Source organism: Centroberyx affinis, unplaced genomic scaffold (assembly GCF_046629955.1).
Source record: "Centroberyx affinis isolate AG114_WGS23_722 - 3 ecotype Tasmania unplaced genomic scaffold, CSIRO-AGI_Caff_v1 ptg001106l_1, whole genome shotgun sequence".
Lineage (NCBI taxonomy): Eukaryota > Metazoa > Chordata > Actinopteri > Beryciformes > Berycidae > Centroberyx > Centroberyx affinis.
The window spans coordinates 118,583-141,238 of record NW_027279649.1 but is presented as its reverse complement, the minus strand read 5'-3'; the positions used below and the strand labels follow the sequence as shown (position 1 = coordinate 141,238).

At 41.3% G+C, this 22,656-nt stretch overlaps 2 protein-coding genes across 2 annotated transcripts; both read right to left on the bottom strand.

Moving 5' to 3' along the window:
- Positions 1–2,839: 2,839 nt before the first annotated feature.
- LOC139647734 (dihydrofolate reductase-like) lies at positions 2,840–7,247 on the bottom strand. Its single transcript, XM_071523698.1, has 6 exons — positions 6,918–7,247; positions 6,285–6,334; positions 6,031–6,136; positions 5,126–5,252; positions 4,579–4,694; positions 2,840–3,895 (listed from the first exon to the last, which is right to left on the bottom strand). The coding sequence occupies exons 1-6, from the start codon at positions 7,016–7,018 to the stop codon at positions 3,793–3,795; spliced, it is 603 nt and encodes a 200-aa protein (XP_071379799.1). The 5' UTR covers positions 7,019–7,247; the 3' UTR covers positions 2,840–3,792.
- Positions 7,248–9,122: 1,875 nt separating this feature from the next.
- On the bottom strand, positions 9,123–22,189 carry cry1b (cryptochrome circadian regulator 1b). Its single transcript, XM_071523699.1, has 11 exons — positions 21,400–22,189; positions 15,714–15,822; positions 15,123–15,265; positions 14,835–15,019; positions 14,605–14,693; positions 13,967–14,107; positions 12,835–13,146; positions 11,944–12,095; positions 11,241–11,443; positions 10,745–10,873; positions 9,123–10,068 (listed from the first exon to the last, which is right to left on the bottom strand). Exons 1-11 carry the CDS (start codon positions 21,555–21,557, stop codon positions 9,986–9,988), a joined length of 1,704 nt encoding a protein of 567 aa, XP_071379800.1. The 5' UTR covers positions 21,558–22,189; the 3' UTR covers positions 9,123–9,985.
- Positions 22,190–22,656: the final 467 nt, after the last annotated feature.

Genomic DNA, 22,656 nt, shown 5'->3' with positions numbered 1-22,656 from the left:
AATTTATTACAGCCTATTTACAAGTTACCTCATCACAATAACCTAATATAAAATGCCACCTGACATAATATAACTGTTTGATGATAGACGTGTTGACACATCTATCCAATGAATTACTGGAAAAACAGAGGAGTAAAGCTCCACAAATAAGGCTTCTGAAACCCTTTTATCTGCTGCCTGTGCCAGTGTCTCATTTTCACACAATGTACTTGGCAGCACAACTGTTCCCCTCTGGGATGAAATCTAACTGTGTCTCAGATTTTTATTGTTGCTTTACAGATGGAGACACTTTATTATAAGCTATTTCACCACTGAAATGTCACTTCATTACCATTTCAAATAATGACTTCAAATGCACCCACACGATGAGATAGGGAAAGGAAGGAACGTAAAATTCCTTTGATTTAGATTGAAAGTGCTTTATTCAAGCATATATTGCAATCTTTACACAAAGAGCAGTTGGGATTCAGATCATTTATGCAAAATTGTTTTCCCCTTGGGCTGTGTTAATGTGTTTGTCATATGTCTTTGTGCGTCATGTAGAGGCACAAAGACATTTGTGAGTGCTTTTGGGTTAGTGCACACGTGTTTATTTTAGCGTAGGCCACAGAATCAATATGCCGTGTTACTGAGCATCATGCAAACTGAGCCAGGGCATTTGTTTTGAATGTTTTGAAGCCAGCAGAAGCCCTTGAAACCTGCTTAAGAGTGCGTTTTTAATGGGGAGTGAGCTTCACAGCTAATGAAGCCATGACTTAATGCCTCAAGGTCCCCTTGCTCTGGTTGTGTGGATGATGGGGGTCACAATGAAGAGAGAGGGGGGACTTGTGTGTCCAGAGGCAGGGAGAAAAACACGTTAACAACTTCCACTTCCCATCTGCTGTAGTCTGCATCACTCTCAGCATGGGTCCGTCGTCATGGCAATAGCCACTGGGCAGATGATGCGAAAGTGCATCCGGTAATGAATTTGAGCTCAGCAGACGGATGTTTGACTGTGGTTCATTTTCAAGCCATTTACAACGCGGAACCCCCAAGGAGCCACAAGAGTACTTCAAGTACACCATGACAATAATATTGAAGGTCACTTTATTTTTATTTTTTTTACACAGGAGCAGTGACAGTTCCTTAATATTCTTCATGTTGCAAGGTTATGTGCTGTGTATCAGATACTAAGTCCTAAATACTGAGAGTCCATCAGGAGCTTTCATTTTATCTGTGCCAAGGCAAGGCAGAAAGGAATCATTCCCCGTGCGACTCGGTGCACGAGGCCTCAGGTGTATAAATGCAAATATGCCATAACCTCTATTTCTCACCCGAATGTTCCCTTGTCCTCTATCCGGGGCTCCGGCGGCCGACTGTCCTGCCATCCTCCGCCGCCGCTTAGCCGTGCTCTTCTGAATTACACAGGCAAGCAGGAGAGGTTAATAAGAGGGAGAATAAATTGTCCTTTTCCATTTCTAACATGACACTGGGTGATATTAGCCACGCTTACACATTGCTTTTATGGGTCATAACTCACAGGGAACAGATGACATCCGCAATTAAAACCCATGATTTCCAGCTAAAGGCGGAGCATGGACAACTATTTAAGTGGTAAATACTCTGCGTTTGAGGTCAGTGGGATTTAAACTCCAGTCCAGGATGTTTCCAACTTAAAATTTGTAGGTATTTAATTATGTATTCTTCAAGAGCAGTAAATGTAAATGTAAAATAAGCTTTTTGCAACTTTAATATTCATCATAACTCAAAGAATGTTCTTTTTAAATTCTTTTTCTACCTCAGTGTTTCCAAACAATGTAGAGGGAAAACCTCCCGTTACATTAAAATACATTTAAAATGCACATTTAGTTGTCATACACATTAGTGCCAAGCCATCAATCATTTTCAGCCTTTCAAAACATCTTGAACCCCTTGTTTTGGACTGTTGTGGTGGGTCTTTCCTTATATTTACATTTGCGTATTACACACTGATTGAAGATCAAAATTTTGAAACGTACAATTTCATTTGGAGGGTCACATTATAGATAATATCACCCCATTTGTGGCATCTTTACACTCCTTTTCTATCAGATTCAGAATTGATTTAAGAATTTACTGATCATTTGGCACAGATGGGCCTGGCAACAAGCTGTATCTGTAGGGCCAGATCACATGAGGTGATCTGGCCTTCGTCATCAGCGCTCCTGGACTGTGAAACGACCTGTGTCATCTTTTAAATCACTTCTTAAAACTCACTGTTACAGACTAACTTTGATGTAACAGCCTTTTATCGTTCTTTAATTTTATTACTCTGATCTTTAATTGTTCCTGACCTCTCCTTTGTGCCTTTATGTTTCTAGATTTTCTTACATTGATCTTTTTACTGTTGAGTTAATGTTTTTGCTTTTCATTTATCCCTCTGTAAAGCACTTTGTAGCTGTGTTTTGAAAAGTGATATACAAATAAAGATGACTGTTATTACATTTAGTAGCCAGTGGATTCAGAAATTTCCAAGACAGCGAACAGAGAAAATGTGAAATTGAATCAAACTTACAAATCAAAAATGTCTTTGGCTGGCAGCTGGTGGTAAAATCAAACCTTGCATCTCTCTCCAGAGAGACCGGTCATCAGTTACCAGCAGCATGATGTAGGCCTGCTGCACCTTGTCTTGCTCTTATATCTCCATCTAGTGGCTCAAGGCATCACATGCAGCACAGTGCAAGAAGATACAACCAAACAGATGATTTGTGTGACCATAATTCTTTTCACAATGAAAAATAAATTCACAAATGAATCTCCAATCAGTAAAACATAACATCTATTTATTTTCATGAAATGCCTTTTGTTTTTGATAAGCTCCACTAATGAAAATGTGTTGACAGCTTTATGAATCACAACACAATTTGAGACAATAAAGAACCATTTTCACCCAGCCACATCACACCATGTAACATTCCTCCATCGACTAGCCTGAACAGCAACACGTCCCTCACGGTGAACAGATTCAGCTGTTTATCAAAGTGACTCCACTCCAGCATGCAGCTTTAGGAGGCGAACCGGTGCTATAATTCACCCGTTAGTCTCTAAACCGGCATCTGTTGTGTGGGCTGGGACGGCAGCAGATCCCCGGTGAGTCGGTGACGCCGGCTGCTGACTGACTCACCGAGAGGCATATTGGTGCTTTGGTCCAGACACAATATTACTGAAGAGGAGGACAAGATGTGAAGCACTGACAGGAGACAAGGTGACAGCCAAGTACACACACCTGTATCCAAAGACATATGACTAACACCTACTTCTGGTCAATGGGCTGCTATGGTTACTCTGTTGATTTGTTATGTAATTGTGCAAAAGTATACTCAGAAACCAACTAAACATTTCTGGAGAGCTATAAGGCTGAAAGATTATAGGGTCTTTCTTCTAATATTGGTCATAATATCCTACCAAATGGCAGTGATTGGGAAAATACTGTAGATCACCTATCTGTAGAAAGGTTGGGCTGCCGTTTAAGTGTCTGTGCTCACAGTGTTTCACATTTCTTTCATGGTTTACAAAGAATATAAGGTCATTTACATTGGCTGAAATAATGTATGATCACGTTAAGAGTGTTAACAAGTCTTCAGCTTTCCTTTCATTTAAAAATACAGCAGCCATTCAGTCAAAACACTCTCATTGTGGGTTTGGGTTGAAGCAGCAAGCCTCTACTTTCTATCCAGGAGTTGATTCTGCAGTAAATGTGGAATGCTGACAGGAGGAGGGAAAAGGCACCGGAGTGACACCAGCAGACAGTTTTCTGATAGCTTCTTGATTTCCTCAGCTTGTCGTTTCCTCTTCTTCACAAATCTCTTTCTTGAATACTTGGAATTTGTACTTGATGCCGTTCTCCTCTTGAACTTCACTCGGTACACCAGGAAACCTTATTTGGAAACAAAAAAGGTGTTGTGGGTTCATCAGATGATAGATAGATTATAAAACCTAAAACAATTCAAAGACTGAGAAGCGGCTGTGTGAGGATGCAGCATAGAGGGAAAACAAAATCAGTTTCCATTTGTTTCATGATTTGTCTGAACTGATATAATTTAAGCTACTGCTACTATCTTTATTTGATTGCATTTCTTATACTTTTTGTTTTTTGTAATGCAAAAATAATGTCACAAGCTACTTTCAGTGAACGCAATTTTGTAAAATACAAACTTAGCTTTAAGGGAAGCAACATTAACTGCATACTAACATAACAGCAACCAGCAATGTTAAGGTCAGCAAATTCTTTTAAGATAAGATAAACTTTATTATCCCTCATGGGGAGAGTTGTCTTAGGCAGTGCTCCACAGTGTTGCTCCATTAATGTAATCTATTTAAACAAATGACAACTCTGTCTGCCACATGACATGGATGTTTACTTTGTGACAAAGAGCAAAAATCACTTTCCCATGGCACAACGTTGAGGCGGATCCTGTGAGCTGTTCAAGATCAACAGTTAGTAGCTGTTTCAAAATAACTATCCAGTACAGTAACACTTGTTTTGATTTTCATTTCAGGGGGTTCAGACATAAGGCCACAGCCTTGAGGTGAGGAAAGCCTGCGCTAATAAAAATGTACCTGTGTTGCATTTTAAAGACTCTTCTGTCAAACTGAGGGAAGAAAACGTCGCAGTCAAAGTCGGCCATGACGTCCGTCAGGTAAACCAAGTCACACCACGGGTGCAGCAAGGCGTCCTGATCATGAAGAAGAGGCAACAGTGGTTGTAGGTCAGATACAGTATATTGTGCCTAGAAAAATTTACAGAGGCTTATGTGTAATGTTATAATACAGCAAAATATTAAAACAGAAGGATTAAAGCTGCACTAGGACATTTCACTTGTTGGCAGTTCCAAATGAAAAAGACGGTTTCAGCCCCTCAGTGTGTCTAAATTAAATAAAGGTTGAATGAATGAATGACTGAATGACTGACTGACTGACTGACTGACTGAATGAATGAATAAATAATTGCATGAATGAATGAATGAATGAATGAAAATCATTCAACCACAGGATCTACAGTAATGGTGAGTCCAGCTTTCACTGGATAGATCTTGCCTAGTGCAGCTTTAAATTTCCCTCTGCCTTGTCTCATCTTGTCTTCTCTGAATGGTTTCCACCATGTTACCTGGTACACCTGCGCCCCGCCGACGACCCAGATGGTCTCTATCAGGTCGGCGAGGGGCGGCTGTGCGGCCAGGTGGACAGCGCTCTCAAAGTCCTGACACAGGAAGTGGGCACGATCTGGAGCAGCTCTGGAGGAGGAGAGATGTCACCAACACAGCCCATAAACCCCACACACAGCCCCAAAACATAACCACACACACACACACACACACACAAAACGTCACTATCGATAAATGTATTTTTCTTTTTTTACTATCATCCCAAGGGATATTACACCCTCTCTGAGGAATATAGTCTGACTGACAAGCGGTTTCATATCCATGGAGCTGCTTGTTAAAAGTTTAAGTAGAGCATTAAGCTCTGCTGAGCAGCAGAGTGGCCTTTAAATGGATCCATGTGAGCCGCAGAGTTTTGATACCAAACAACAGTGCCGCCGGTCACAGCTCTATCTACATCAACCTGGTTATTCATTCAGTGTGGACAGTGGCATGAGGGAATGATTCCCTGTTGAGGATAGTTCATTATTAATGCACCTTCAGTTAAGAATCCACACTGCTCACCTTGTAGAGAAATTCTATGTTTGTTGTCGGGAACGTGATCAAGTCAGAGAACGGTAGATATAAAGATGAAGGTTCAGAGAGAGACAGGTGGATAATCCAATAAATTCTCATGTCTCCCTGGACTGTTGACTATCCTACTATAGTCTTGCACATGATTCATTTTATCTTGTATAGTGACATAGTGACATGCTCTTTGTTGATGCAAAGTATTTTATGATATGGAGCTAGAGTTATGATATAGAGTTCCTTGTTGTGTGTGTGTGTGTGTGAGAGAGAGAGAGAGAGAGAGAGAGAGAGAGAGAGACAGAGAGAGAGAGAGAGAGAGAGAGAGAGAGAGCCAGCTCACCTGAGCGTCTTACTCAGAACCACATGCAGAGTATTGGCCATTGGAAATAGACAGTCTGGGTTGGAGTACCAACACAGTTTGCCCCACACCAGCATGTTCATCTTTCCTGCAGAAGACGGTTTGAAACAAAACTCCTCATCAGCTCTCTACCACATCTGATGGCACACACTGTATTACAGAGTGAACAGACAACAGCAGAAAGCCTCCACCAGCTCTTCTTCTTGGTACAGTAGAACTTGGATGTTGAGGATTACCTGGTCGGGACACTCCTGTGACATTGCTCAGAAAGAACTGGAATTCAGACCTGTGAAAGTGACATTTTTAATATTGAATAGACAGAAAAATCAGCGGCAGATGAACTCGCTTATTCTGACTTTCATTTAGGCTGCTTCTCTTGGGCTATTTTCCACATGGAAAAAGAAATATAGTAGCCTAACAGTACATTTTAGAAGGACTCTACATAAATATGAAAGCACAACTATAAGACCCTATAACACTCCTCCTCCTACTACTACTAATGATAAACTTAATAGCAGCGTGTCAATAACAAAGTTTACAACGGAGCATGGGAATATTATACAGAGCTATAGGAATATTAAAGTGATGCCATAGGAGATTAAAGTAGGCCTATGAGAAAGTCACTATAAACTCACTCTTGATTGAGAACCAGACACACTTCACATCCCTATATGAACATTAGATACAATATTACAGTGATACAAGATAGATAATTAAATAAAAAATACCATGAAGAACGATAAGGTCACTATAAACTACAATTACAGGCATAATATTGTAACAATATTGGTATTTTTGACTCAGCCTCCTGTATGAACTCAATTAAGACCAGACTTCAGGCAACTATCCATGAATGATTTTACTCTTACGGTAACTGCCAGGGCAGATGTCCATCCTTTCCGATCCCCATGTCGTTACAAGCTGCTGCAATGAGCCGGACAGGTTTCTTCTGGACTTTGTCCCGATTCATTTCCAACAGATCAACCAAACCGAGACGAGACTAGGATCAGGATCGGGATGTAGTCGGGTTTATAACGCCCACCGAGCCGCAGTCGCTATTGGACAGGATGCGGATCATTTCGGCACATCCTTGCCAATAATAAGTGAATTGTTGTCCACTGTGTTGAGGTGTCGATGCGCTTCAAAGCCCCAAAAGCTTCTCCAAACTCCGCGTGAAATCCTGATCCTGACGGCCGTCATGCGTGACACATCTGGATCTGATGTGTGTGAGCTGAGAGCAACTTGACTGACACACAGTGGGCCGTCCTCCAATGATTACGAAATATTTAGATCAGTACACAAGCCAACTTGGATTTTCGTCCTACCTGTTGCTCCTACTTCCTCCTGCTCTCTCGAGTCCAGCAGCTAGGGTTAGACTTGCTTATGTGATGTCGTCTTTTTCATCTTACCTTTATTTTATCCTTATAGTGTTTATTTTGGTTTTCATCTTCCGGTTATCCTACTATTTACTTGAATGTTGCTCTTTTCCAACTCCTCCTGTCTGAATTTAATTCCTGTTCACCACTGTTCGTTTAAATTCATTTTCTGCATTTATTTTGACTGTCAACTTTGTAAACTCAGTTTTTAAAGGTGCTATATAAATAAAGTTCTTATTCTTATTCTTATTATTGTTATTCCTATTCACTACAGTGTCCACGCAGTAGGATCCTATGGGGAGTTAGTCTGTGGTAGCCTACTTGGTAGTTTTGATCGTTTTTTTTTTATCGTGGTATTACTATATAATTTCTTTAGTATATATGTTGGACCTAAAGTAGCCAGAACATGATTTGAAGGTTTGTGTATCAATACTTTTAGAATGAAATCGTCGATAGCCGATATTTTGTGCAGTAGCCTATCTTTAAATTTGACCATTTTCATACCAAAAAGGACAGATTCATTGTTACCCCAGAATTGTATTCATGGCAGGGAGGAAAAGCCTCTGAACCATCATGGGACACAGATTGAAGTGACCCAACCCACTTATCCCATGGTCTAAACTTTTTCTAAACTTTGAAAATTCATTAAAAATCAGCCGTATGTGCTACAGCTTTGCAACTTCAACCTCAATGTAGGCCCAAGTGTGAAGCAACTTTTGTAAACTTCAACCTAGTGCAAATTATGAAGTCCATCACTGTTTTTCTCAAAACTGTAAAACTAATTAAACCTATCTCCTCCCACATTTCTTTTGTTCAATTGACACCAAACTTGCTACACTGCATCTCCAGACTGTCCTCCACAAACGATCCAGCCAGATTTTTGAATTAGAAAAATTGAGCCCACAATGCATCAAAATATTTTACTGTAAACAGTACTGTAAACAGCTACTGCACATTCTCGCTAAATAAATCTCCAATGTTCATGAAAATAAATGACAACATTTTCCAGTCATGATAGATGAAGTCAAATTTCAGAATTTTATCTCAAAAACTGAATTTTTGACAGTATTTTGAATTCTGCCCTCATGTAAACTATTGCAGTCAATGGAAATAGAGCTTATTTAAACATCAGTTTTTGGCTTATGGAGCAATCAATCTTGTCTAGATGAAGTATGCAAATTCTCAGAATTTTGTCTTGAATACTGAATATTTGACACTAGTTTGAAATCTGCCTGTAAATGCATGGACAGCTGTTATCCTGCACCCTGGTGGTTGGCAAAGTTCTAGTGTGAAGCCTCCTCTAACTATCCCACTTCTCAGGTAGCTCAACACGATCACAACTTGCCATTGGTGGCAAAGGTTGTGAGTTTGAGCCCCGGGTGCTGCAGAATGAACATGCTTATGTCTACTCAGGCATTGTGCTGTGTGGCTTAGAGACTCATGATTTCAGAGATACTTAAAGGTTTAATCATAACTTTGGTCCAGACAGGTCTACTGATGGACCTACCTTCTCTTCTTCCTCTTCTTCCTCTACCTCCTCAAAATGCCTGGCCTGGACTCACCACTGCGCAGCAGCTATAATTCTTTTTTGTAAGGGGGTAGATGAGGAATTGAAATCTCTTGCCATTATACTGTATCAAACACAAACAAATATAACAATAAAACATAAAACCATAGGATATAATAATGTTTGTGTCCTTTATTGCCAATTTATAACAGTTACAATTTGGTCATTCTTTATACAAAAATAATAGATTTACGATCACATGGGAGAGAAAAGCACATGCATTCACAGTACAACTGAGTTTTGGTGACTCGCGTTTATTATTTACAAAGGAGGTTATGAAACCCCATGACAAAATATACAAAAGTTGGACATTAAAAAGAATAAATGTTTACAAAATGTAAGATGGCCTTGGTAAGGACGTCTCTATCACCAAAACCTGACAGTCTTGCTGCTTCCTAATTTCCCCATTACTATTGTACATTAGACATTTGTGTCCTAAAAGTTTTGGGGAAAAAAAACGTTTGTTGAATATACAAAGTTGAATATACAAAGTTATGTACATTTATGAGAGTGCACCTCCATGTTCTTGATATGAATAACTGAGAGGCTTGTTTGAGGAATAAGATCCAACCTTGTTTCTATTTGGGCCGCCGATCTCAGTGTTAACAATGGGTAAAGGTGTCAGCTGTACACAAGGGATCCTCACCAGCTACTGCCTCATTTCATCTCCTGATCCACACCTGAGGAATGTCGCCATTCCAGACCCGCACATTTTCAAACATGGTTCAGACGTCGAAGCATTCAGGTTAGTAGCAAGAAGTTCAGTTCTCTACTTATGTGGCCCGATGCGGAGACAAAGACCCAGCTGACTGAAGGACACATTATTGGACAGAGAGAGAGACAGCTGATAGAGTAGCTGGACACGCCTCCTCCCAATTTCCATCTACTCTATGGTTGTTAGTTAGTTATTACTGTGTCAGGGCAGGGCTGCTATCAGGATGGTGGAGACGGAGCGGGGGACTGAGAGGCCCCTTTTCATTCTGCTTTTCTCCTGCTAATTGCTCTGTCTCCGGGCTTTAGAGCCGTTGTCGGGCACGGGCTCTTCTCGACGACGCTTCTGAGTGGACGGTCCTCTGCCTGCATTAAAACAGACAACAAAAGGGATTTTACAAAGGAGATTACGTCAGAATACTTTGGTGTTCAACAACTTTCATTTTGAAAGTAAAGTTGACACCTGTGAACCTCCTACTTTCCTTTGCAATGCAGAAACCAGTTTGACAACACCTGGTATCAGGTGAAGCACTTTTGATATCGCTGGCCTGTGTAATTACTGTGGTGGAACAAAAGCAGTTGAGTTGTGTTGTATATTAGAGCCATTTATTCAGTGAACTGCTCTGAGCTGCCTACAGCAAGGGATATGGGGATATCAAAGATGCTGGATCTAATACTACACAGATTGTTACATTGCCAACTGGAAAAGGCTCATATGTATACATCTTTTCCTCTTGAGTGTACCAATTTTAGATAATACTGAAAATTTCACTGTATGATATACAGTGAAAATAAAACGATTTTGAGCCAATATGCCTTTATGTAGGCCAAGAGTGATGGGATTCATTTAGAATTCCTGGCAACATTTAAATATTAAAGCAATTACATCTCCCAATAGGATGTAGGTTGACAAACTGAAGAAATGATTCAATGGACTGAAATGCCTGTATCTTGTCTGTTGTGCACAATCAGAAAAGTGTGTGATACAGTGAAAAAAAAACGTGGTTGAGCCTATGACATGTCAACCAATCAATTAATCTACCTGTATGAGAGGTTCCCTCTTGCATGGAGTGGTCTTCAGTGGAAACCCCCGGCCCGGTCCCTGGGTTCACTCCAACATTACTTCCATTTCCACCATTGCTGGGATTGGCTGGAACTGTTGCCAACAGCCCTGTAAAGTAACCAGAAAGTTGTAATTTCCTCCCCCAAGACCATACTTGTTTGTTAAAGGATGAGTTTGATTTCTTCTTTGACATGATAATGATGCGATGTCTGCATGATAATTACTAGAGACCCAAAACATGCATTGCAATTTTCTACTCTCAAAACAAGAAGAAACATCTGACAATCACTTTAAAAAACTAACACCACACTACCTGATAGCTATGAATAGTAAAACACACTGCTAGCATCTAGCTGAGGCTTTAGGTTGTGGTGTAACCCCGAGAAGTTAACATGGATTTCACGTGGATATTGTTTGAGAAGCAGGAAATTGGGAAATAATTTCAAGGATATTAGTATCTGGGTCATGTCCCTACCCAGTCCTCTGTAGCAGGAGAGCTGCTGGTAAATCTGCTTCATCCGCTCGATGTTGAGGCGGCTGGCCTCAGCGTGGTTCACCATGGGCTTGGGGTAGTGGACTCCGACGATACACTTGGCTGCCCTCTGCACTTCCTCCGGGGCGTTCCAGGGATCATAGATGTATTTGGCAGGGAAGCCCCTCAGTATGGGCAGATAACGCCTGGGAGCACAGAGAGAAAAGGATATAAGAGAAACAGAAGTGGAACATGCAGGAAGATGAAGTAGAGCAAGATTAACGCAGCGCACTAAAGGATTACGTGACATGCTTGTTTGTTTTGGATGTTACAGATGTTCCATGATAAACAACCCAGTGTACAACCACTTTTAACAATGAGACTGGAAATTAGGTCACTGAATTTCACCATGTCGTCATTTACCAATTACTGCATGATCACATTCAATGACCAAACTTCCTCTTTCATTAATTTTGGCAGCAGGATCTCAGCTGTGTGACGCAGTTTGGGCTACACTATCACTAATACTGCAACAGTGAAAGAAACCACAATTTGTTGATATTTTTGAAATCCTGATGAAACCACAGCAAATTGTTTCCCAATTTGAAATGGCTACTGGGGGACAAAGGTTAATCTTTACACCAATATCAGCTCGTGAAAGGACAGTGCAATGTGACATCCATGTGATCGAAGTGCCGAGCCTCACCGTATGTAGTCTCCGTTGGGGTCTGTGCGTCGGCCGAACCCCACGGGGCAGTAGCAGTGGAAAAACTGCTGGAAGAAGGAGCTGCATGAGAGCCACATCCAGCTGCCGGCGTTTACGCTCCAGTCCGCATCCAGCAGCAGCTCCTCAAACACCTACAGAAACCACACACACACACACATGGGAGAGTAAGATACACTGCATGGTAGAAATGTTAATCACAGCAGGGAGCTACAGGACGGTATCCAGCTGCCTGCATTCACTTATTCTAACTTTTCTATTGGTGAGGGATGACAATTCTGTGTGAATCTGGTCTTAAAAAAAATACAGAAGTTCTGTATGATTCAGAACACTGGTTTGTGTGTTTCCTTCTCTTTGGGCCATGAAAATATACCCATGCAGTTTTCATCTTTCTCATACAGCTTCCCCACACATTTCACCTGGTTAATGGACAGGTCAGAGAACATTTAGCTTTTCTTCTTTTTTTAGCTAGACTTTTCTTCCGTCTTCCCACTCAATCCTCCATCCTGTCCTGCTCACCTACATGCCCTCCTCTGAATGTACAGTACTGTGCAAAAGTCTTAGGCACATGTAAAAAAAAAAAAAAACTCTGTAGGGCGAAGATGCTTTCAAAAATAATGAAATAGTTTCTAAATGAAAAAAAATTACTATAAAGAGCAGTCTACTGACACACTAATGCAGAAAACTAATAAACATCTAAGACAAACTTTGTATTAAAAAAATCTAGGGCGCCTAAGACTTTTGCACAGTACTGTAAATCCACAAATCTCATCTTATGAGGAAAACTGGCTGCAACTTGCTTTGCTTCCTTTCATTCCTCACCTTCCCCTCCCTCTCTCATCACCCTCCTCTATCCCATTGCTCCATCCTCACCTTCATGCCTTCCTCCCAGCTGATCCACAGGTCTCCCCTGGTGACGAAGCAGGCCACAGCGTGCCTCGCCAAGTGATGGATCCACCCCTCCTGCCTCAGCTGGGTCATGATGGCATCTATCCAGGGGAAGCCCGTCCGCCCCTCGGCCCACTTGGCCAGTGCCTCGGGGTTCCTGTCCCAGGGGATCTGGACACACACGGGGTTTCCCTCCATCTTGTCGAAGCAGGGGTTGTTGGTGGCGGTCGTGTAGAAGAACTCCCTCCACAGCAGCTGGCCGTACAGGGAGAGAGGCGGGGTGCTGTTCTTCTTGACCTGGGATGAGAATACATGCAAAAAAGGTTTTAGAGTTGCACATGAAGTTTATCTTGTGCATTCTGGACTGTGTTGTGCTAAACGATCAATGGATCACGGCACAAAAACTGACAAGTATCCTATTTCTAAAATTCAAAAGACAGACAGGCATGTGAATTGTACATTATTTTGTTGTCAGTTCAAGGGGTTTGGCCCAATTTACAATAACAAACATACAAAATAGGAAAAAAGGCCTAAGGCTAATGTTAAATTGAACTGCAATGAAAAATGTGAGTGACACAGTAGTATTTCATTTATTCTAAGTCACTGCATTGCATTCTGTCAATGGAAATTGGAATGTGTTCTGGTGAATCAACTTGAGTTCAACAATAAATTATTACAATAAGGTAAAGTAAATTACTATTATTTGGTTTGGTATTGAATGTACTGATGGCGCATCTATATATCAGAGAATTTCCCCAGTTGTAAAATCTGGTTATAAAAAGCAGTGTATAACATGTCAGATGTCAAAGCAAAGTGAAACTGAAACTGGCAGAACACAGTAGCTTCACAGAAGAGAAAATGTCATTCAATTTTAAAGTAATTGCATGTCCTTGTAAAAAATTAAGTGGAATAAAAAATCTATGACGTAAATGTTCCTTTGTGGTATCCACATTAAAAACTTAAGCATATCTTTTGCATCTCAAATTAACAGAATAAACTGTTAAGTTAAAACAAAGTTTAACTGTATCAGTAAGAAGAAAAAACATCTTGAGGCAAAATACAGGCTCATTTGAAATACACATTGCTTTAATTATTTAATGTCTGTGGTCATTCATACCTTCCTGTACAGGTCGGTGAGTTTGAAGTAGAAGAGGCGACAGGAGAGACATCCAAAGCGTAGGTAGGGGCTGAGGCCCGTGGGACTGGCCAGCAGGGAGTTCGCGTTCATACGGGGACGCTCAAAGTTAGCCACCCACGCCTGTAGAAAGAAAGACAAACAGCTGTCACTAACATATCAGCATCTAGACTGCTCAGACTAATGAGCTAGGGCCCGATTCAGACCTTGACTTGGACAAGATGCGTCCACCTTCATATTAAAATACACAGATTCTGATTCCGACTGAGTCCATTGGTACGCACTATTCCTTACACACCCAAAACCCTGCAACATGTCTAACACTCCCATTGGTTTTCTGGTATAAAACAAAACAATCTGCATATGAATAAATCAAAAACATCAAATAGGATATGAACTGTTGAGTCACAAAAATTGAAGAAACAACCAGTAAAAATAAAATAAAACAAAAAATTGGAAGAGGAATTGACAACTGGCCAAAAAATGATGTCCCATATTATGTTCAGTTGTCTTGAAAATGTATTAGGTTGCCAGCTAAAGCCAAATTATACAAGTGTACTCGTTTTTCATTGAGTGAATATAATTTACAGTATCACAGTATTACAGTACTGTCTCCTTACCTTCCTCTCCAGATGCCTCTCCAGCCTGGTGAGGGCTTCTGTCTCTCCGCCCGGCCACACTGCTGTGGACAGGCCCTCTGTCTCAAACCCTGGAAAACACAAAAACACACAAGTGTACAGTCAAAACACATATTTAGCATTGACTGTGTTCCTGAGATATCCTGGATAGCATGTGTGCACATACACAAAGACAGCTTACGTGCGTGCACAGACTCAAAAAAGCAACTCACCAAGCTCTTCCAGGGAGGGAACACCGAACTTGTCGTCATGGTCCTCACCGATGGGTGTGGCACATTTCCTCATGACCTCAGACGTGATGGTCTCTGCGGGCGTTTCCACGGCGTCCATATGGCTGATGAGGGCCTGGAAGCGCTTGTACGTAAGAGGAGGCTGACCACCGTTTAGTTCTATGATCCTTGGTGGATGAAAAGGGGACAAAAGGGAGTCAGCACAACTTTTCAAACTGGTTCAGTACTCAGTAGCATGGGACATTTGCATAAATTCATCTAGTCACTCACTTGTCCAGATCATAGAGGGTGTGTGAGATCCGCCCCATGACTTCTACCCCAGCCTCACTGGCTAGTTTCTGGATGGCAGCATCCCGTTCCTTGCCAAATGGCTCTGAGTCGTACTCATAAGACAAGCGGCTGATCTTCCACTCCTGGGGAGCAAAGATACAGACACAGACACACACAATGGTAAATATTATTTATTTTCTTATTTCCTTCCTAATCATATTTCCTTTTCTAAATATCATGGACCACAAAGTGATCTTGCCCCATCAAAATCAAACCACCACAGATTATACATATGCAAGTGGTCCCATGTAAAGACTGACCACTACCTGTAAATGTGTGCAAGACACAAGGAGGGAGCCAATTTTATTTGTGTTTAAAGTGTGATGGATCATGTTCTGTAAGACTGTAGTGACGATGACTCTCTTTACGGACTCTGTTAGTGTCAATAAATGTTAGGACTCTGCCCGGATATTGTAAGGGGCAAGCATGACTAAAACACACTCTGGGTCAAAGCGCTGCACAGAAGTCAACGACCGGTCACCACATCTGAAGCACGGTAAGACTGCCTCCTCTACTCATTCTGTCTCTTACCTTAAAAAGGCGAGGGAAGACGTCTGTGGGCTGGCCTCTGATCACAAAAAGACGGGAGTTGAGCTTGCGCAGGCTGGCGTCCAAGTCCTCCAAGCACTGCAGCAAAAACCTGGAACCCAACAACAGAGAGCATTATCAATTAGTTGATTTTACAGGACAAATCAAATTAAAACTTTAAGATAAAAACCTGTTGCCAAAGATCATAGCTACAGACACGGTGCAATCATAAGACTACTAATCATAAGTGTCACTAATCTAAAAGTCACATGCTTAACACTTCCACAGGAGAGTCTAACAAAATTCCCCTTCCTACTTTGCTTTAAGGGACAGTAGCGACATTTCAGATAGTGGTTGGCTTAGAGAGTCCTGTGAGATTCTTACTTTGATGAGAGTCAATGCCTCAGACTGTTTTTCCATTACTGAGATATTCTGAATTCACTCTGAACTGTTGGACATGCCACCAGGCAACAAAGTTTCACTTGTTGTACAGATGAACTTGCTTAATTGGAAAACAACATTTCACAATTTGTCTATCCATTTTTGTTATTTGATTGGTCAACTACTAGGTCTATGTGTTAATTTAAAACTTGCTCACTCACTTATACAATGGGCCAAGTTTGTACTTTATCATGAAGTGCAGCAGAATACAAACTGAGAACAGGCAACGACCAAAGACTGTGTATAACTGAGGCATTCAGATGTTATCGTCTCTAAAAGTTACTGTTCAGTGTGGTTAGACACTTATTGATTTATCTACCAAAGACAATGTTTTACTAGCATTTGACGCTTGGCGGGTGTTAATTCTATTGGTCTGTTTAGGAACAAAAACTGATTTTCCTCAGTCTTCATATTTATGACCTTTGGGAAGGCTTTCTATTCTCACAGCAGTTGGATGAAAGGTACTGGCATGCGAAAGGGTATTCATATCAGTGGGTTAGGTGTGCAAATCAAGAGGTTAAAAACAACCCAATTTGGTGACCTTGATATGCAGAAAGTTCACACTCTCCTTGATAAATTGGATACTGCTATAGTTCACTGTAAATTTAAGTGCTCCAAAATTACTCACACAAATTAACATCAGCATCAAGTAGTAAAAAAATCATCAATATAACATCCACATGCTACTGCAGTACATGAGGGAGAAAAGTATTATTTGGTGCATCATATAAACCAGTTCCTCTGGTCCACCCACAAAAAGGTTTGCGTAGCTTGGAGCCATACTCATGGCAATAACTGTTCCAAGGTGCTACATGTAGCATTTTAACATCAATAAATCATTACCACATTAATACTGAGACATGAGTTACTGTAAACAAACGAGACTATTGCCAAGAAGATTGGCATCCGCTGCCGGTCTCTTCCAAGCGGCCAAAACCACAGGTGTATTTTGAAGCCAATAAGGAAATGTCGGCAGGCAGCACTTCCCCTAATGTCCACTAGAGGCCGGTTCCAAAAAGACCGTTTTTGTGACTGTCTTTTTGTGTTATGTGATATGTGTATTCTTTGTTTGTTTGTTTTTAATGATTGTTTATACTTTCAATTGCGTACTTTGAACTACCCCATGTGGGATAAATAAAGTTGTACTGCAGTGTTTCCTCTGTATTCCTTTAGCAGTGGTGCACTACCACAGCAGGGAAACTAGAAAATGTTAAATTAAAATTAGCATTGTAATTTAGTCTTACTATCATTTAAAACTAAAATAGGTGTAGTCCAAAAGTACTCTAATTATTTTCTTTATGATCAAAAAAGATTGTTTGCACTATAACCTCATCTTGAAATATAACAGTCAAAATTACAGAGGAAACACTGGATTGTATTGTAAGTATAGACATTTAATTTTGAGAAATTGCTAATGCGATATACAATCTGGTATATTGCATCGAGGATGTGTGATTGTAATAATTTTGTCCATGTCATTTTATCTAGAGAACTGTGTAAAAAACAACTACTCTAAAGAGATTGACGTTAAAGTAATCAAATTGTATGCTCCAATCTAGTTTTACAGAATAATAGTATCATCAAATTGCACTGCAGTAGCACATGGTGTTTGGTATCTGTGACTGTGAACATAACCATTCACTAGTATCAGCACCAGAAAGCCAAGAGAGCTGATGTAAAGAAACTGGGAGTTAAGCCCATCATGTGATTACCATGTGGTACAGATAGACAAAGTACTTTGGTGTCAGATAGAACATTTTTATGATTTAATTAGGCCTATTTCATCTATGCAGATGCAGGGAAATGAACAAATGCTTTTTAAGAGGATTCAAACCACTGAATGTGAATAGGCAGCCCTCTTGTGGTGAAATCTTTTTCAACACATTGGCCACCATAACTTGTTTAGTTCAAAGCGAAGTCATCCAGTAGTAAAATGTTGAAAACCAGTAAAAGCCTAAACATGCGTTGCATTCAAGAAGCTGTAGGCCTACTTATATTCACGTGAGGAATTATGATCTTACTCAAAGAACCAGTTTCACAGACAGAGGTTAAGCTCAGGCCAACGCCATGGTTCCTGTACAATGGATGTTTCTATGAACAAATCTTTTAAGTCTAGCAATAGCCTATACTTAATCCAAATCCATGAAACCAACCCCCAAAAGCCTCCGTGGAAAATTAAATTTGTTATAACCGCACGCATGGCGTAAACAGTCCTAAATCCTCATCTTCTAGACTGTGGATGGCTGAACAATATCCAGGAAGTTAATTTCTTTGTTATGAACCTTAATCTGACCTTGCACCCCTGCCATGTGTGAGGGGACGAGTCTCCTGAGCTGTGTAACATGCAGGGGTCAGAGATACAGGAGGCAGTTTCTAAACAAATGGATCCCTGAATAGGTGTTATGAGAGAGGGATTGATGCTGATGAATCAAAACTGAAGAGGCTGATCATCCTGCAATGTCTCCTGCCTGCTAGAACCACTGACAGAGGCTTCACCCTTCAAATAATATTCTTTCAAACTGGATAATAGCTTCCAGTATTCAGTGCACAAATACGGCCTTATTTGTCACAACGCCTGGGGTTCTTTGCCTCATACAGGTCTAACATTTAATGAAAAGAAAAATCCTTTCATGATACAACACAAAGATAACATCCAGCTACATTTCTCAGCTGATATTCTTGAAGCATGTCCCTCTAAAGTACTCTAAGCACATGAAAATCTCTTGCTGTTATCCATTCTCCTGTCAAGCAGCAGGCAGACAGCGGTACCAGGTGTAATAATCCAGTCACCCGCCACCTCATACACATTTTTAAATCTGTCTGAGTTCGAGCTGTGCCTCTGCATCTGAATCAGAATGTTTTCTCTTCAGTACATCTTGGTCTGGAGAGCAATTAAAGGCTGCGGTACACCAACAACAAAGTTGAACTAGCCCAAAATAGAAGCACACTCGAACACAGTGCCGCATACAAATGTGTGTGTACTGGCCGTGGCTTCGTACTGCCCATTTATTTACAGTCTGCGCCACAGGGGGAGCATGAAGATTAAAAAAGTAACTATAGACTAGGGACACTGGGAACAGTGGCGACAAAAACTCTGAACAACAAAACAACAACAACGGCTTCAGTGAAAGAGCGACAAAGGTGACTGAGGGAATATGAGAATTTAGAAGCCAGTTGATTGGTCATAGCTTGTAACAAGCTCAGCAAGTCTACTCTCGAAACCATTCAGTTTGAAGGTGTTGACCACAAGAGATGTAAATGAAGGCAATGGGCCGTAAAAGGAAATACTAAAAGGAGATACTTTTTCACAAGGCAACACAAGCAATCATGTGATATTTTAGAATTCAAGTAGTTCGGCCAGCAAGCCTGAAATTCATTTCCGCATCAAGTATAATGTGGCATCTGGACAGCTGATGCAGAAAACATGCGCAGGTATTTAGCCAACACCCTAGGCTTGTTACTACAGATGGACTGCCATTTACACTTTGTACGCCTGCTACATTGAAGACAGCAGCAACAATCCCACAGAACGGATCAATTTGTTGTGTTTTGAGACACTACAGAGGGGAAATGGGGATGAGGAGGAGCAGTGCTATAAATAGTCTGGCTGGTTCATATATAGTGCTGCAGCAAATGACGAAGGAGGCCCTATCATACACAGCCGGGGAACAGTTGGAAAGCTGGCAGAGGCCCCAGTGTAATAGTGATGGTGACCTCAAACAGGGGCAATCTGTACCATGGGGATCTATGTGATCAGCCAGGAACAGCGTGTATATACAAATACATAAACACACACACTTCTTTCTGCAGCAGTGGAGGTTGCATAAGACAAGGTGATATCAGTCAATAGTGAATGAGGTGGTGTAGCTGACTATTGCTAAAAGGGTGGGTGGGCTGGGGGGTGGGCTTGGGTGTGTGTGTATGCCAAAAATGTAGGTCAGAGCAGTGAAGAACATTATGTAATGACCATAATGACACACTGACCCCATTTCCTCTGCTTTCCATTGAGTGCTGAGCAGGAGAGTTAAATGCGGGAAAAATGACTTGCATCATCATGGTGGTGCGGGACCGTGCTCACTGCCTGTGGCCTTTTCAGTACATCTGACATGAAAGTGAAAAGTAAACTTGATCCCCAAATGATTAATTATGGATTGATGAAAGAAAAACTGGACAGTATAGTGGCAGTATAGTAGTATAGTAGCAAAACATGTGGCCAACAATACTTTCTGCCATCTACTCACTCTATCATTGCAAGAAAATCTTGCAAGGGGAATTTCAGGCTCTCCTTAAACTTTGCTCTGTTTGTTTTTACCCTCCTACGCATTTTCTTTGCAGATATAGACTATCTTGCATCCTCCAGTACAGTTTGTACTATTTCCTAGGGCTACTGAATTACTTGTGCTGATTGTGATAAAGATAGAATCTGAATGCTTCTTGCTGTCGTCACACACAGAAACAGAGACAAAGAGAGAAATGAAGACGCCTTCATGATACGGGGATAAAATTACTACTGGAAACTTGACCGTCCTAAACATGCATTCAGCAACCAGAATAAACCCTTGGAAGCAGGCCCGGATTAACACAGTGTGGTGCCCTAGGGTGAAGTCACTTGAAGTGCCCCCCTCCGTCCACTTGACACGAAAAAGTGAAATTTACTATGCCAATAAAGATCATAGATTTACATTAACTTAAACAATACAGGCTCAACACACATACTGCAGACAAATGTAAGACAATGTAACCAAGACAATGTAACCAACAAATTACTTTACACCATAGATTGACTTGAGCCTACAAATGCCATTTTAGGCTTTACACACAGAGCTATACTGTATCAAATTTGAATGCAACTCATATCAAAGACATCATGCTAAAAAATCATTGTTTCCACCATAAATTTTCAAAGGCCTGAATGAAGACTAAACGCCAAACCATTACAGAGCATGACTAAAAAAAATCATAATACGAAAAATAAAAAAAATCATTTAACAGACATCTAATGCAACTTCAGCACCACGGACAAAGCCCCACATACCACCAAATAAAGCAAGCTCAGTAACTGTAGCAAACAATCACTTCAGGCGAGTTGATGTGACAGTGGGACTGTCTGCAGAAGGTGAAAGGAGCAGCACACACACACCTCTGTAGTGCTCACACATGATCTGCACATGGGCTCTGCAGTGCAAAAAAGTCACAGAAGGCACACTGGTGGGCTCTTGCAGCGTGACACCCAGCCCCACCCCCTTACCTCCACCTGCTGATGCCAACATTGGAGGAGCCTGCGAACCAGGGGTCCAGGATGTAGACGCAGCGCAGAGTGTCCGCTCCCCGGATGGAGTCCTTCAGAGACGGGTTGTCATGGAGCCGCAGTCCCTTCCTGAACCAGTGGATGGTGTTGACCACCATGTCGTCTGTCTTGCTTGTGTGTCCCCTGGTCTGGGGGGGCGTGAGGGGGATTCCCAGTAACAACAAAAAGACGCCCCTCTGAACTTGTTTTCACAACTAAATAATCAGAGTCCGTTCACGAACTGGTGTTTTGCTCGGTGGCCCGGTTATTGATTTTGCACCGTAAGAGTTTGTCTGACCTTAACCTTGCTCCATGAATTTGTCCATTGATTTGGTTCTCTTGACGAGTAGCCGCCGCATGTGTGAACATAAAATGTGGCGACAGGATGTGCAGGGAAACGGCACAACTCTCGTCTTAACAGCGACGTTAAATCGAGCACACGATAAGCAAAAAAAATCACCAAAAAACGTTGTCGAGACCGATGTTCAAACGAGGTATTTTCACAAGCAAATACGCGAGGCGTGGATGAAGCCTTTACGCGTGTTTATATGCGAAGATACGTCAAAGGCAGCTAGCTCACCGAAACTACACACGCGCAGGAGTTTCCAGGTTGTTTCCAATAAAAACAGAAAGGGTAACGCACAAATCGGGAATATTCCAACTCTCCAACGTATTCAAGATTGAGTATAAACTCGTACTACCTGGTACGTTTGTGGGACATTCAAGATGTCCTCTCTTTATCAATATATCCACCCACAGATACGCACTAAGGATTGGAGCAACGTGATTGGTCAGAGTCATTCGTTATACAACCTTTCCTCTGTCACGTTTTCGTAATGTGCTTGCTTATTATGTTCTCTCCACGTCCTCCAAACAGTCCTTACATCAACTTTAGCTTGTATTCTCTCAAACGTTTGTGTCAAGATTGCCTGTTGCGGACCAGATTTAAAAACAAAACAAAAAAAAACAAAATTATTTTACAGTCGTTGACAAATGCAGCTAATCTCAACGCATTTAGATACTGTTATGTAGTTGAGTCAGGAGAACCCGGATGAGCACATGTCGCGCGGCAAGGCGAGCCCAGGATAAGGTGTGTTGGATTTACTACACACAGTGCACCGCTTACACTGGAGCCACTGTAAATTTGGTCGAACACCGCCAACCCCGCCCACTCGTTGAGTCCGGTATTTTACTGTAGCACTCCCTGCAGCGATAATC